The 12,881-nt window shown below is 50.1% G+C and overlaps 2 protein-coding genes across 2 annotated transcripts; one reads left to right on the top strand and one right to left on the bottom strand.

Moving 5' to 3' along the window:
* Positions 1-1,601: 1,601 nt before the first annotated feature.
* Positions 1,602-2,534, top strand: LOC113408148 (olfactory receptor 958-like). The gene has a single exon (XM_026660938.1). The coding sequence runs from the start codon at positions 1,602-1,604 to the stop codon at positions 2,532-2,534; it is 933 nt and encodes a 310-aa protein (XP_026516723.1).
* A 4,819-nt stretch (positions 2,535-7,353) lies between these two features.
* LOC112114111 (olfactory receptor 10G6-like) lies at positions 7,354-9,185 on the bottom strand. Its single transcript, XM_026660942.1, has 2 exons — positions 8,279-9,185; positions 7,354-7,403 (listed from the first exon to the last, which is right to left on the bottom strand). Exons 1-2 carry the CDS (start codon positions 9,183-9,185, stop codon positions 7,354-7,356), a joined length of 957 nt encoding a protein of 318 aa, XP_026516727.1.
* Between the last annotated feature and the right edge of the window lie 3,696 nt (positions 9,186-12,881).

The raw sequence follows: 12,881 nt of genomic DNA, 5'->3' as shown, positions 1-12,881 counted from the left end.
ACCCCTGTCAGAGGGGGAGGAAGGCCCGGGACAAGGGGAAAACGGCTTTAGGACCCTTGCCCAGCATAGAGGAGCCTTTCCAGAGGCTGGCCAAGGTTAAAAGGGGGGCTCTGAACCAAGAGAGCCCGAATCACAGACCTCCAGACTGGAACGCTGGGAGAAGGCCCCAGACCAGTTGGAACCCCAGGGGTATTGGGGTGGGAAAAGGGCACAGGCCGCATAAACCTTCCCACATGCAAACTACGAGTGCCATCGAGCACACCCGACCTAAGGGGGGGCGTGAAACTGGAGGGGCCTGGTGTAATTCTCACCAAGGAATGGGAGGGATGTTGGAACATCCATGGGAACGTGGGTAGGTTCGAACTTCCCCAGGTCACTGGCTAAAGTGACCCCGCTCAGTTTGGTCTCGAAGGGGGAAGAGATGTGACGAACTGGGACTGTTCTTAATGTGGTCTTTGAATGCTGACAGGGGAGTGTGGCTAGGATAGTCTGCATTGGGGGATGGGAGACTGACCGAGGGAAACTACCTGAGCATGTAACATGAGAACCCAGGAAGGGGTTAGAGGCCAGGTGACACCTTTGCCCGGGAAACTGAACAAAGGCTGTGGGAGGGGTCGCTGAAGGGAGAGTTTCAGGAGCTGGCTGGTGGAACGGCTGGGAGGCAGACAGGGCTCTGACTTCCCCAGGGGGCTGTGGGGCCCTGAGACCCCAAGATGGACCTAACTCGGGGGGATCCTGTTGTCTGTGCCTGCAAGACATGTCTTGGACTGTGTTCCTGTCGTCTAAATAAACCTTCTGCTTTACTGGCTGGCTGAGAGTCATGGTGAATCGCAGGAAGCCGGGGGTGCAGGGCCTTGTGTCCCCCCACACTCCGTGACACCATGTCAAGCCAGTGGGTACGGCCTCCCCCCAGCCCCAGCACCTCTGGCTGTGACTATTTCCCTTCTGCTTTTTCCTTTTCCTTCTCTCTCTATTCCCATGAGTCCCCAACCCCCAACAATTCACATCATTAACAAAGCTGGGGCAATTCTTCCCCGCATTCATTTGTTTATATGTTCCGTCCTCATCCTCTTCCTTAACACAAACACATAGCAGCCCATGCGTTTATAAGAACAAAACCCTACCGAAACAAGGTACTCCACTGCACACACGGACATCCCTCTGCGGAGAGCCTGACAGAGAGAACAAACCACACATGGGAAATGTTAGCCACAAAAGAAAGGCTCTGTGGTACTGTGGTGATAAGGGTGGGGAAAGGGCCTAGACAGAACACAATTGAAGAAATTGGAATAGGACAGGAGAGAAGAGAAGAAACTGGAATAGAATAGAATAGAATAGAATAGACGTTCCCTTAGTCTGTTTGTGTCTGGACTGTAGGTTCTTCAAGGCAGACATTTTCTCTTTCTATGTTCATCACCAGCCAGTGAGGCCGTGTCCCCAAGTGGCATTACACTGACAGAAATTTACACCGCTCCTAGTGACAGTGAGTCGTGGGGGCAGTGGAAGGAAGGGTGAGCATTGCAGCTATAGGATGACAGGTCTTTTTGTTTCAGTAACGCACTGGCATTATTTCTCTCCCTTACCCCAGGAATGAGTCCCACATGGGGCTGGTCAACCACACTGTGGTGACTCATTTCATCCTCTTAGGGATCCCCAACACCGACGGCCTCCAGACCATCCTCTTCATCACCTTCTTAGCCTTCTACCTCTGCACCCTGCTGGGCAACCTGCTCATCTTCTCAGCCATCCTCGCTGACGCCCGCCTGCACACCCCCATGTACTTCTTCCTCTGCAATCTCTCTATTGTGGACCTTGGATTCTCTTCCATCAGCACCCCTAAATTGCTGGCCAACCTCTGGGCTCAGAGCAGGGTCATCTCACTGGGCGGGTGCATGTCCCAGGTCTTCTTCTACCACTTCCTGGGCAGCACCGAGTGCCTACTCTGCACCGTTATGGCCTACGACCGGTACGTGGCCATCTGCCACCCGCTGCGCTACCTGCTCATCATGAACCGGAGGGTGTGCGCCCTCCTGGCCGCCGGCACCTGGATCACCAGCTCCTTCCACGCCACCATCCTCACCAGCCTGACCTTCACGCTGCCCTACTGCGGGTCCAACGTGGTGGACTATTTCTTCTGTGACATCTTCCCAGTGGTCAAGCTGGCCTGTGCGGACACATACATCATCGAGACTGTGACCTTCACCAACACTGGTATGGTGCCCATGACCTGCTTCCTCCTCATCCTCGCCTCCTACGTCAGGATCGTCTACTCCATCCTGAAGATAAACTCGGCCGACGGGAGGCGCAAAGCAGCCTCCACTTGCGGCTCACATCTGGCTGTGGTGTCGCTGTTCTTCGGGCCCTGTGCCCTGGTCTACACTCAGCCCCAGCTGAGCACAGAGATGGTGACCGCTGTGCAGCTCTTTGGTTATGTGGTCACGCCCATGCTGAACCCGGCCATCTACACGCTGAGGAACAAGGAGGTGAAAGCGGCTCTGAGAAAACTGAGAGGGGGTCAAATGCCTCCACGTTGATGTGCGGCAGCTGCAGGGGTAGCATGTGGGTCTGCAGAGAAATACATCGACAAACAGATCTGCATGGCTGCTCTGTGGCTTTTTTGAACCTCTGTCTTTCCCCATCACCATACAACCCCATCTGTCAGGATCTCTACAAATCATAAAAATGCTCCTAAAAATACCTACCTGTCTTTGACATGCAGTAAGGCTGATTTTTTCAAAGCTGCCTAAGGGATAGGCACAATCAGTGTGCACTAACATTAATAGGAATTTGAGATCCAAATCTTGTAGCTGACTTTCAAAATCTCAGCCTTATTACACAGATCTGCGGAAGGAAGTGCAGCATCTTCTGAACATGCAAAAAGGAAGGGAAAAAAATTCCCTTCATCTTCTGGCATGAACCCCAGCTCACCAGGCACCTGTCCTAGGTACTTGCCTAAAGTTCCTGGGTGAACAGTTGGACTTTTCAACATGCCCTGAAGATCAACGGATTTGTGATAAAATTTGCAAAAACCACCTAAGTGATTTGGGGACTTAACTCCCATTTTCAAGTGCTGGAGGTATTTAGGAGTCTAATTCTCACTGAATGGCAGTGGGATTCAGGCATCTGCAGACCAGATTTTTTAAGGCATTTAGCCAGTTACTTTCAATGGGAGTTAAGCACCTGACCTATTTAGAAGCCTAATGTGCCTAGTGGGATTTACTAAACCGCTGTAAAGCTAGACAGTAGGCCAGATTTCTAAAGATCTTTAGGCACCAAGTAGGATTTTCAGAAGCTTTTTCAAAAGATTTTCTCATTGAAATCAATGAGAGTTAGCTATCTAGGGCCTGATTTTTAAAGGTGTGACAGTTACGGCAATTTCCTGGATAAACTTATTGAATTAAGTTTAATCCCTTTGGGGTCCGTTGTATTAAAAATACAATTGTGTATGTGTTATTGTGGATAGAACGTAACTTTCCTAGAGACTGACTAATGTAATCCTGGGGAAATGTTAGGAACTTCTAAGAACTGTTTGGGACAGTATGTGTGAAGGGGGCCAGGACATATTTGGGAAGTCTCTACTGATTACCTAGTCCTGGAAACCCCAGATCAAAACCCCCCATCCTGCATAAAGCATGGACTAAACTTGTCATGACGGAGCTAGTTCTGAGCTGAGGCTGTTATAAGCTGGTGACCACAGAAGAGATCCCATTGTGGGGTTTGAAGGACTAATCACCCGACAGAGTCCATGGTGGAGCTGGGGTGATCTCTGGTAAGTTTATTACTGTGCACGTAGGCACTTTTATTAACATAAGAACATAAGAACGGCCATACTGGGTCAGACCAAAGATCCATCAAGCCCAGTATCCTGTCCTCTGACAGTGGCCAATGGCAGGTGCCCCAAAGGGAATGAACAGACAGGTTATCATCAAATGATCCATCCCCCGTCGCCCATTCCCAGCTTCTGGCAAACAGAGGCTAGGGACACCATCCCTGCCCATCCTGGCTAATAGCCATTGATGGGCCTATCTTCCATGAATCTATCTAGCTCCCTTTTGAACCCCGTTATAGTATTGGCCTTCACAACACCTGCTGGCAAGGCGTTCCAGAGGTTAACAGCACGTTGCATGAAAAAATACTTTCTTGTGTTTGTTTTAAACCTGCTACCTATTAATTTCATTTGGTGGCCCCTTGTTCTTGTATTATGAGAAGGAGTAAATAACACTTCCTTATTTACTTTCTCTATACCACTCATGATTTTATAGACCTCTATCATATTCCCCCTTAGTCGCCTCTTTTCCAAGCTGAAAAGTCCCAGTCTTATTAATGTCTCCTCATACAGCAGCCGTTCCATACCCCTAATCATTTTTGTTGCCCTTTTCTGAACCTTTTCAAATTCCAATGTATCTTTTTTGAGATGGGGTGACCACATCTGCACACAGTATTCAAGGTGTGGGTGTACCATGGATTTATATAGAGGCAATATATTATTTTCTGTCCTATTATTTATCCCTTTCTTGATGATTCCCAACATTCTGTTCGCTTTTCTGACTGCCGCTGCACATTGAGTGGATGATTTCAGAGAACTATCCACAATGATTCCAAGATCTCTTTCTTGAGTGGTAACAGCTAATTTAGACCCCATCACTGTATATGTATTGTGGCAAACCCAGGACAAACAGCTACAAAGGAGCGGGGAGGGGGGGTAGTAATCAGTCCCAGGGGGTTAAAAAGGCCTCTCCCAAGCCACTGAAGAGAGAGAACCATGGGGAAATAAGGTTCAGCTGGGCAAGGGGTTACTAGGGAACTAATTAGGTTCAGCTGGCTCCAACTGCTTGGGACCTTTTTAAACCCTCCCCGGCGTGGAAGGGGGGGGGGAGAGAGAGTGAGAGAACCAGGGAAGCTGCCAGTAAGTTAGAAGCAGCAAGGCTCTGAACCCTTCCAGCAAGGAAGGCCGCACTCTGTCCCCAGAAGGGAAGACAAACAAGCACAGGGAACTGACTGAGGGAGGGAATAGCCAGCCCCTGTGCTACCTACAGGGTTTTGCTTTGCCCAAGCCTGGGTCTCCAAGACTAAAAAGGACTGAGCCTGCTGAGGAGAAGGAGGTACTTTGCCACAGTATAGTTAGGATTATGTTTTCCAATGTGAATTACTTTGCATTTACCAACATTAAATTTCATCTGCCATTTTGTTGCCCAGTCACCCAGTTTTGTGAGACCCCTTTGTAACTCTTCACTGTCTGCCTGGGTCTTAACTATCTTTAGTAATTTTGTATCATCTGCAAATTTTGCCATCTCACTGTTTACCCCTTTTTCCAGATCGTTTATGAATATGTTGACTAGGACTGGGCCCAGTACTGACCCCTGGGGGACACCACTATTTACCTCTCTCCATTCTGAAAACTGACCATTTATTCCTACCCTTGGTTTCCTATCTTTTAACCAGTTACCAATCCATGAGAGGACCTTCCCTCTTATCCCATGGCTGCTTATTTTGCTTAAGAGCCTATTTTTAAATGTTTTCTCTGTATTGCTTTTACCTTAAAAATAAAATACGCTTACTTAGGGAGAACTGTGTGAACTTAAACCGGAGGCAATTACACTGTGCACCACCCCGGGGGGGGGGGGAGAGGGAGAAGCAAAGTCGGGCTGCTTAGGCTGGCTGGCTTTTGAGGGAATAATGCAGTGAAAGGAACTGCTCAGCCTGGAAAGGCCCCAGTCAGGAGGGAGAGAGATGTGGGTCTCCACCCAACAGCTAGGGAGCTGGAAGCCCGAGAGAGATGCTCCTGCTGGACCAATAAGGGGAAATACAGGTGCAGTTACTCTAAACTGTGACCAAAAGTTGGGCCTAAACATCACGGTCCATTTGAAAATCCCACTACGTGCCTATCTGCGTCTTTAGGTGGCAATATACCTTTGAAAATCTGGCCACGTCCGATTGAATTTCAGTGGGAACTGGGCTCCTGAATGGCTTTTGAAAATGGGACTTACTCTCCTACGTTAATTAGGAGGTTTTGAAAATGTTACTCGCTACATAGATAAAGCTAGAAAGATAAAAAAGGAAGAAAAAATGCTAATAGATTTAACTGAGGTGAGAATGCTACACTCATCACATACAGTGTATTCTGGATTTGTGGTGCTTATGTATTGTGTCTTCTGCACCTGTTGCCTTGAATTTTGAGTAACATACAATACGCATAGAACCTAAACCTGGGAATAAAATGGGGATTTTTTTCTTCTTTCCTGCCCCCAGCTGTTGTGTCATTGGAACTGGTCATTAAGTTTTCTGTGCCTTTTCTAGTTCTTCAAATTAAAAATAAATCCGAAACCAGTGTCTGGAGACGGCTGGGCCCATTTATGAGACCGACAAAGAACAAGTGAAATCTTAGAGAACAGCAAAAATGGCTGGACTTTAAAGCTGGAATTTCCAAAGAAAGTTAAAAGTCTCTGGCAGTTAGACACCGAGCTCTTGTGAGGTGCTTTTGAAATTCCCAATCTAAAGCAAAAGTGTGAGATGAAGTTCACCTGGGTGTGCAGAGGGTCAACTCACCGGTTCTATACCAACTTCCATCCTAAACCATTTTATACTTGCACAATTAGCCTGACAAACTCATCAGCACACATTATTATTGAGGCCAAGAGCTTAGTAGATTTCAAACAAGGATCAGAGATTGATCCGGATAACGAGAACATCTTGAGTTATATAAAAGCCAGTCATCATCATCATCATTAAGGACGAGTAGTAAATTTTCCTTTGGAGCTTTTCTTTGGTGGAAAATTGGGTTTTCAATGGACCTGCCCAGGGGTAAACATCAGCATCACCCACTAGATGGGAATATGACCCTCTACTACATCAACCCACAGTGAACTGGGCACCAAGGAAAGTAATATTGCTGGTCCAGAAAGGTGTAGAAATCTCACTACATACAGCTATGTCCATATGCGGCCAGACCCTCTCTGGTATAAACCGACATGGCCCCATTGACTTCAATTTACACCAGCTGGAGACCTGAACCATTGACTCCAGTGGAGCTATGGTGGGTTCACACCAGTTGGAGATCTGAACCATTGACTCCAATGGAGCTGCAGCCAATTTATGCCAGCTGGAGTCTGTCCAATAACGTCTAGCGGTCTGGCTCAATTGTGGTGGGCACTGTGCAGAGTCAGTCCTTGTCCTAAAGAGTTTATAATCTAAACAGCCTTAAGGAAGTGCCCTAGCCCCATTTTACAGATGGGAAACCAAGGCATGCACAGAGCAAGTGACACAGGCTGTCTGGAGTCCGACTCCAGTACCTTCACCTCAGACCCTTCCTTCTTTGGGAATCGCTGGGGGTTATTTTTTGTAGCACTGACGTGCCTACGGGCCCCTTTGTGCTGTGTGCTGCACAGAGATAGAGAGGCCGTATGGGCCCTGAGGACAGGACACAGCAAGTGCATGTGGCATACTGAGGGCGGGGGTGGGGTTTACAAAAATAAGACCATGTGGTGACAGACGTCATTTTATTTTGAGGAGTTGAAGAGCTTTGACAGTTCCAAGGGGTGGGATAATGGGATGTTCGGACCAATGGTCTGATGCTGTTTAGCTGTTCCTGTGTCCCTAAAACAAGTTAAACACCTCGGATTCTGCCCCGGGACCCCTTCTTAGATGAGCCTGACATTCTGTTCTTTTCCCTTCTCCTTGGATTAGTACATCAGAGCCACAGTCACGGACCAGGACCCCACTATGCCAGATGTTCAAACATGGGACAAAAACCCAAGCTGCCGATCCCATCACCTCCCATTGTCACATGCAGACCCCATGCAGTGGTTACAAAACCTATTTCTCTGGCTCCCATGACTGAACTCCTCCTCATTCTCCTCCCAGTCGGTAGTGACTTTAGCCTCACAACCCTGGGTGTTGTGTGGTAGTGAAATGACCCGCATGGGGAAACCGATGCCAAGGGACTTGCCCAAGGTCATACAGGGAAATAGAACCCAGGAGTCCTGACTCCCAGCCCACCCTGCTCTTACCACGAGACACGACTCCCTTCCAAGAAACAGAAATGCAACCCAGTAGTCCGGAGTGCCAATCAGCGCCTCTAGCCATAGGAGCATTGGAACAAATTCCAATAGATCCCAGGAGCCTGGAGTTCAATCGTTAGGCCCACTCCCCTCCCAGAGCCAGGGACAGAACCCAGGAGTCCTGATGTTCATCTCCAGGACCCTCTCTCCTGTCCAGTTCTCAGGCAGCTCCTGCTGGCAGCAGGATAATCATGGCTCAGGCCTTGGCAGTTTCCTGCCCCCCAGTCTCATGAGGGCAGCTTTCATCTCCTTGTTCCTCAGCGTGTAGATGAGGGGGTTGAGGAGCGGGGTCACCGTGGTGTAGAATACACCCACCACCCTGTCCACGGGGTGCTGGGACCCCGGCCTCAGGTAGATGAAGACCAGGGGCACGTAGTAGGTCACCACCACGGTGATATGTGCCACGCAGGTGGAGAAGGCCCGACGCCTGCCCTCAGCGGAGCGGATCCTCAGGATGGCCAAGATGATGTAGACATAGGACGTCAGGATCAGCAGGAAGCAGGTCATGGCCACGAATCCCACGTCAATGAATGTCACCAGCTCGTTGAGCGCTGTGTCCCCGCAGGCCAGCTTCAGCACAGCCGGGATATCACAGAAGATGTAGCCTACCTGGGTGTCCCGGCCGTAGGGCAGGCGGAAGGTGAGTGCAGTCTCTATCAGCGAGTGCAGGGAGCCCCCTAGCCAGGTCCCCGCTGCCAGGCACAGGCAGGCTCTGCGGTTCATAATGACGCTATAGCGCAGTGGCTTGCAGATGGCCAGGAAGCGGTCGTAGGCCATGACCGTGTAGAGGAAGCACTCGGTGCAGCCCAGGAAGTGGAAGAAGAAGAGCTGGGCCACACAGCCATGGAAGGAGATGGCCCCGCCGCCCGACAGGAAGCCGGCCACCACCTTGGGCACCACCACCGAGGAGACCGTCATGTCCAGGAAGGACAAGTGGCAGAGGAACCAGTACATGGGCTTGTGCAGCCGGCGCTCCCGGGCCACCGCCAGCAGGATGAGCAGGTTCCCGCACAGCGTCAACAGGTAGATGAGGAGGAAGAAGAGGAACAAGGGCACCCGCAGCTCTGGGGGATACGGGAGCCCCACCAGGATGAAATGGGTGATCTGGGATCTGTTCCCACACTCCATCCACTCCGTTTGTGTCCCTGCGAGTGAACCTGCAGTGTTTATAATTAACAAAGGGCGAAATGGGTGATTTCTGCATGGGCATTCGGCATAACACTCACGTACGGGGCTCAGAATCAAACCCAGGTGTCCTGGCTCTGCACCTGCTCCAACCCACTGGACCCCACTCCCTTCCCAGATCTGGAGATAGAACCCAGAAGTCCTGACTCCCAGCCTGCTCTGTTTTAACCCACTAGACCCCACTCCTCTCGCAGAGCTGGGGATAGAAGCCCAGACAAATTCCAATGAGAAACAAAGCACACTTGGTTAGCCGCGAGGGTGATTAACCCTCGGAACAAGCTCTCAGGGGAAGTGGCAGATTCTCTGTCTCTCGCTGTCTTCAAGACAAGAGCACTTGCCTCTGTGGAGGATGGCACTTAGTCAGATAGGAGTTGCTGGGCTTGGTGCAGGGGTAACTGGGTGAAATTCTATGGCCTTTGGTACCCAGGATCATCCTGGCCTCCTCTAGCCTGAAAATCTCTCTCTGTATGACTCTCTACGGCTGTGCGTGGTGCCTGGCCGTGTGCTTGGTGGGATGCTGCAGCCAGCGCTCAAAGCTGCTCTCTCGGCTCTCCCTTTCCCTCGTGAAATCCCTCCGACCAGACACTTCACACAGGAGCTGGGTTCGATTCGAATGTGAAGCCCGCCTCAAACCAGCCGGGACTGGCTACAGAGCATTACCCCAGAGCTGCCCACTGCAGGTTCCTTGCATCTGCCTCCTAAGTAATTGGTACCAGCCACGGCGGAAGACCAGGCTGGAGGGGCCCCAGCACTGATCCGATCAGGCAGTTTCTCTGTTTCTAGCAATCGTTTCTCTGCTCTGTTTAGTTTTCCCTTCAGCTCTGACATGTCCTTTCTCTCTGCAGTTTCTTATAACCTTGCACCTTCTCTCTGTTCTTCCTTGTGCTCTCCTCCCTTCCCCCCTTGTGTATCTCTCTCCTTCGGGATCACTCATGGCTGGGCCAATATTAAACTGTTGATGTTCGCTGTGTTTTTAAGTACATATAATGATGCCCTCCGACCACCACTGGGAAGCTCCAGTGGGCATTATTAGAAGTGTTGTTTGGGCACAGTGAAGAGGATCTGTGTATTTCATTAGTGAGGAGAGTCTGTGGGCCTGGCTAGGCTGAACTGCAGAACGCACCTGGTGCTGACGATGATGGTTACACCAAAGGTCCTGCCAGTGCTTAATTTAATGCAACGATTCTTATAGAAAACTGCTTATAGAGAACGCTCTGAGCCAGGCCTGAGCCCAGGGCTCTGCAAGGGGATGCTGCTTTGCACAGAGTGGAGTGGGTGTCTCTTCCCTTGGTGTGAGTGCCAACCCCAATGTCCCAGCAAAGTTCTAGGGGGTGCTGTGCTGCAGGGAAGGGGTGGGGCCCTGTTCTCTCTGGGTATGTCTGAACAGGGATCAAAAACCTGCAGCTGGCTTGGGTCAACTGACTTGGGCTTGCAGGGCTCTGGGGCTAAAAAACCCACCACCAACAAAAACATTCGCTCAGTACATTTCTCAGCTCGGCCCCAGTCCGAGAATCTACACAGCAATATTTACCCCTGCAGCTGAGCCAGGCCAGCCACCGGTCTTTTATCCCTTTGTAGACATACCCTCTGAGTCCGTTTTGGACCCAATGTCCCAGCACAGCAGCTGGGGGCGCGATGCTGTAGGGGGTGCTGTCTCCAGAGAGTCAGTGTGAGCCCAGCGCTCATGGCACATTTTAATCAAAGTTGATGTTTTAACCTTCATTTCTTGTCTACACTCTCACTTAGACAGTTAATTACATTCTAGTCCTAGAGGCAGCTCTAATGTCAAGCAGGTCGTAACCCCAGCTAGCACGACTCACCAAAGTGTCATGGGAGTTAATACCCTCATGTCTGTTTACACTGAGCAAATTCACTTTGATTCTTGGCTGCATGTCTATCAGATTATACAATGGTGGGTTAGCTTTCAAAGCAGGGCTACGTGGGAAAACGTTTTTCCATCCCAGGAGAATTTCTGCCATTTTGAAATTTTTCAGATCGAAAAAAGCAAAATCTCCAAAGCGTTTCTTAACCAAAAATCTCTCTCAAAAAAAGTTCACTTTGGGTAAATAAATGTTTCTTATTAATCATTTTTAAGTGTTTTAGTCAATACTGACCTTTCCCCCTTTTTAACAATTCTAAACAAGGCATTGTTTTGACTGAAAACCCCCACAACTTTTTGGGTTGACAACATTGAAACAGGGTGTTTCTACAATCTTGAAGATTTTTATTTGAGTCAGGTGTTTCACTGAGCCCAGCACTGTTTCAGGAGCACTTCTGGTTTTGCAAAATAGACATTATCCTACCAAAAATCCGCAAACAAAACCAACCAACCAACCAACCCCACACCAAACACCAGAAAAAGCCCCACCAGCTGTAAGTCAAAGGTTCGTTTTCCTGGCATCTGGCCGAGCTAAGTGGAGAGTTAGGGGAGAGTGAGGAGACTTTGAAGGATACAATTTCTACCTGAGTGCTTGCATTGCCCTGGGTCCCTCGAAGGCCCCCTCCTTTACACCTGTGAATCTCTCCTCCCTCCTGTCAGAGAGGAAAGGGTTAATCCATTTCACAGGCTGAGGGCCAGAGAGGTTGTCAGGAATTTTCATAGGGGCCCAACAGACTTAGGTGCCTCCTTTGACCTTTCCAGCATAGGTGACTCAACCAGTGTCTGGGCAGAACTTGAACCCAAATCTCTTGAGTTGCAGGTGACCCATAATAAACCATTTACAGAACAACAACTTCCATTGCTCCTATGAAATCCAGGAACTCTGCTATACAGGGCCGCCCCGGGGGGGGGGGGTGAGGGGGCAAGTGGGGCAATTTGTCCCAGGCCCTGGGCCCCACAGGGGCCCCCATGAGAATATATGGTATTGCAACTTTTTTTATGAAAGGGGCCCCCAAAATTGCTCTGCCCCAGGACCCCTGAATCCTCTGGGCGGCCCTGCTGCTACATGTTCCAGAGTGCCACATACCAACAGCCTTGCTGCTAACAAGCCATGCACTCATGGAGGCGTGTCTCCTTCACAGAGCACTCCTGTAACACGGCCCAGTGCTATGACTGCACGGGCGCCCCTTGCAGGTGGAAATGTCTCTGTTGTTTCTGAAGGACCCTGGCCCAGAACCTGAGCAGGTGAAAATGGGCAGCTGCACTTCTATTGCATTGCACTGGAGACCTAGAGCTGAAAGGCTCCATGAACGAGTCTCTGTCCAGTGCTCCCGGTGCTGGAGCAGCCTGATCTCATTTACACTGTTAGTGTGTGTATGGTGGTTGCACCTGGAGGCCCAGCTGGGAATGGAGCCCTGTTCTTCCAGGGGCTGCACAGACACAGTAACAGGTCAGGACCACACTGGGTCAGAGACTGCACAAACAGTGACAGCGACTGGAATCCCACTGCACAGACAAACCCAGAGTGACTGTGCTTGGGGACCCCACCGCGCTGGGCACTGCTCAGACACACAGAGCAACAGAAATCAGGACACCGCACTGATAGGCACTGCACAGATAAATAGTAACAGAGATCAGGCTTATCACAGGGCCACTCACCACTATGGCACCTCGTCCTGACTGCTCTGGGGATTAGCTCCTTCCAGGCCCAGCACTGAGACTGGGACCCCACTGTGCCAAGCACTGCACAGAGACACAGT

The sequence above is a fragment of the Terrapene carolina genome, unplaced genomic scaffold, assembly GCF_002925995.2.
Source record: "Terrapene carolina triunguis isolate 2854851 unplaced genomic scaffold, T_m_triunguis-2.0 Scaffold868, whole genome shotgun sequence".
NCBI classification, from domain to species: Eukaryota; Metazoa; Chordata; order Testudines; family Emydidae; genus Terrapene; species Terrapene triunguis.
Note: the sequence above shows the minus strand (reverse complement) of the source record. Positions and strands in the feature narration are given on the sequence as shown.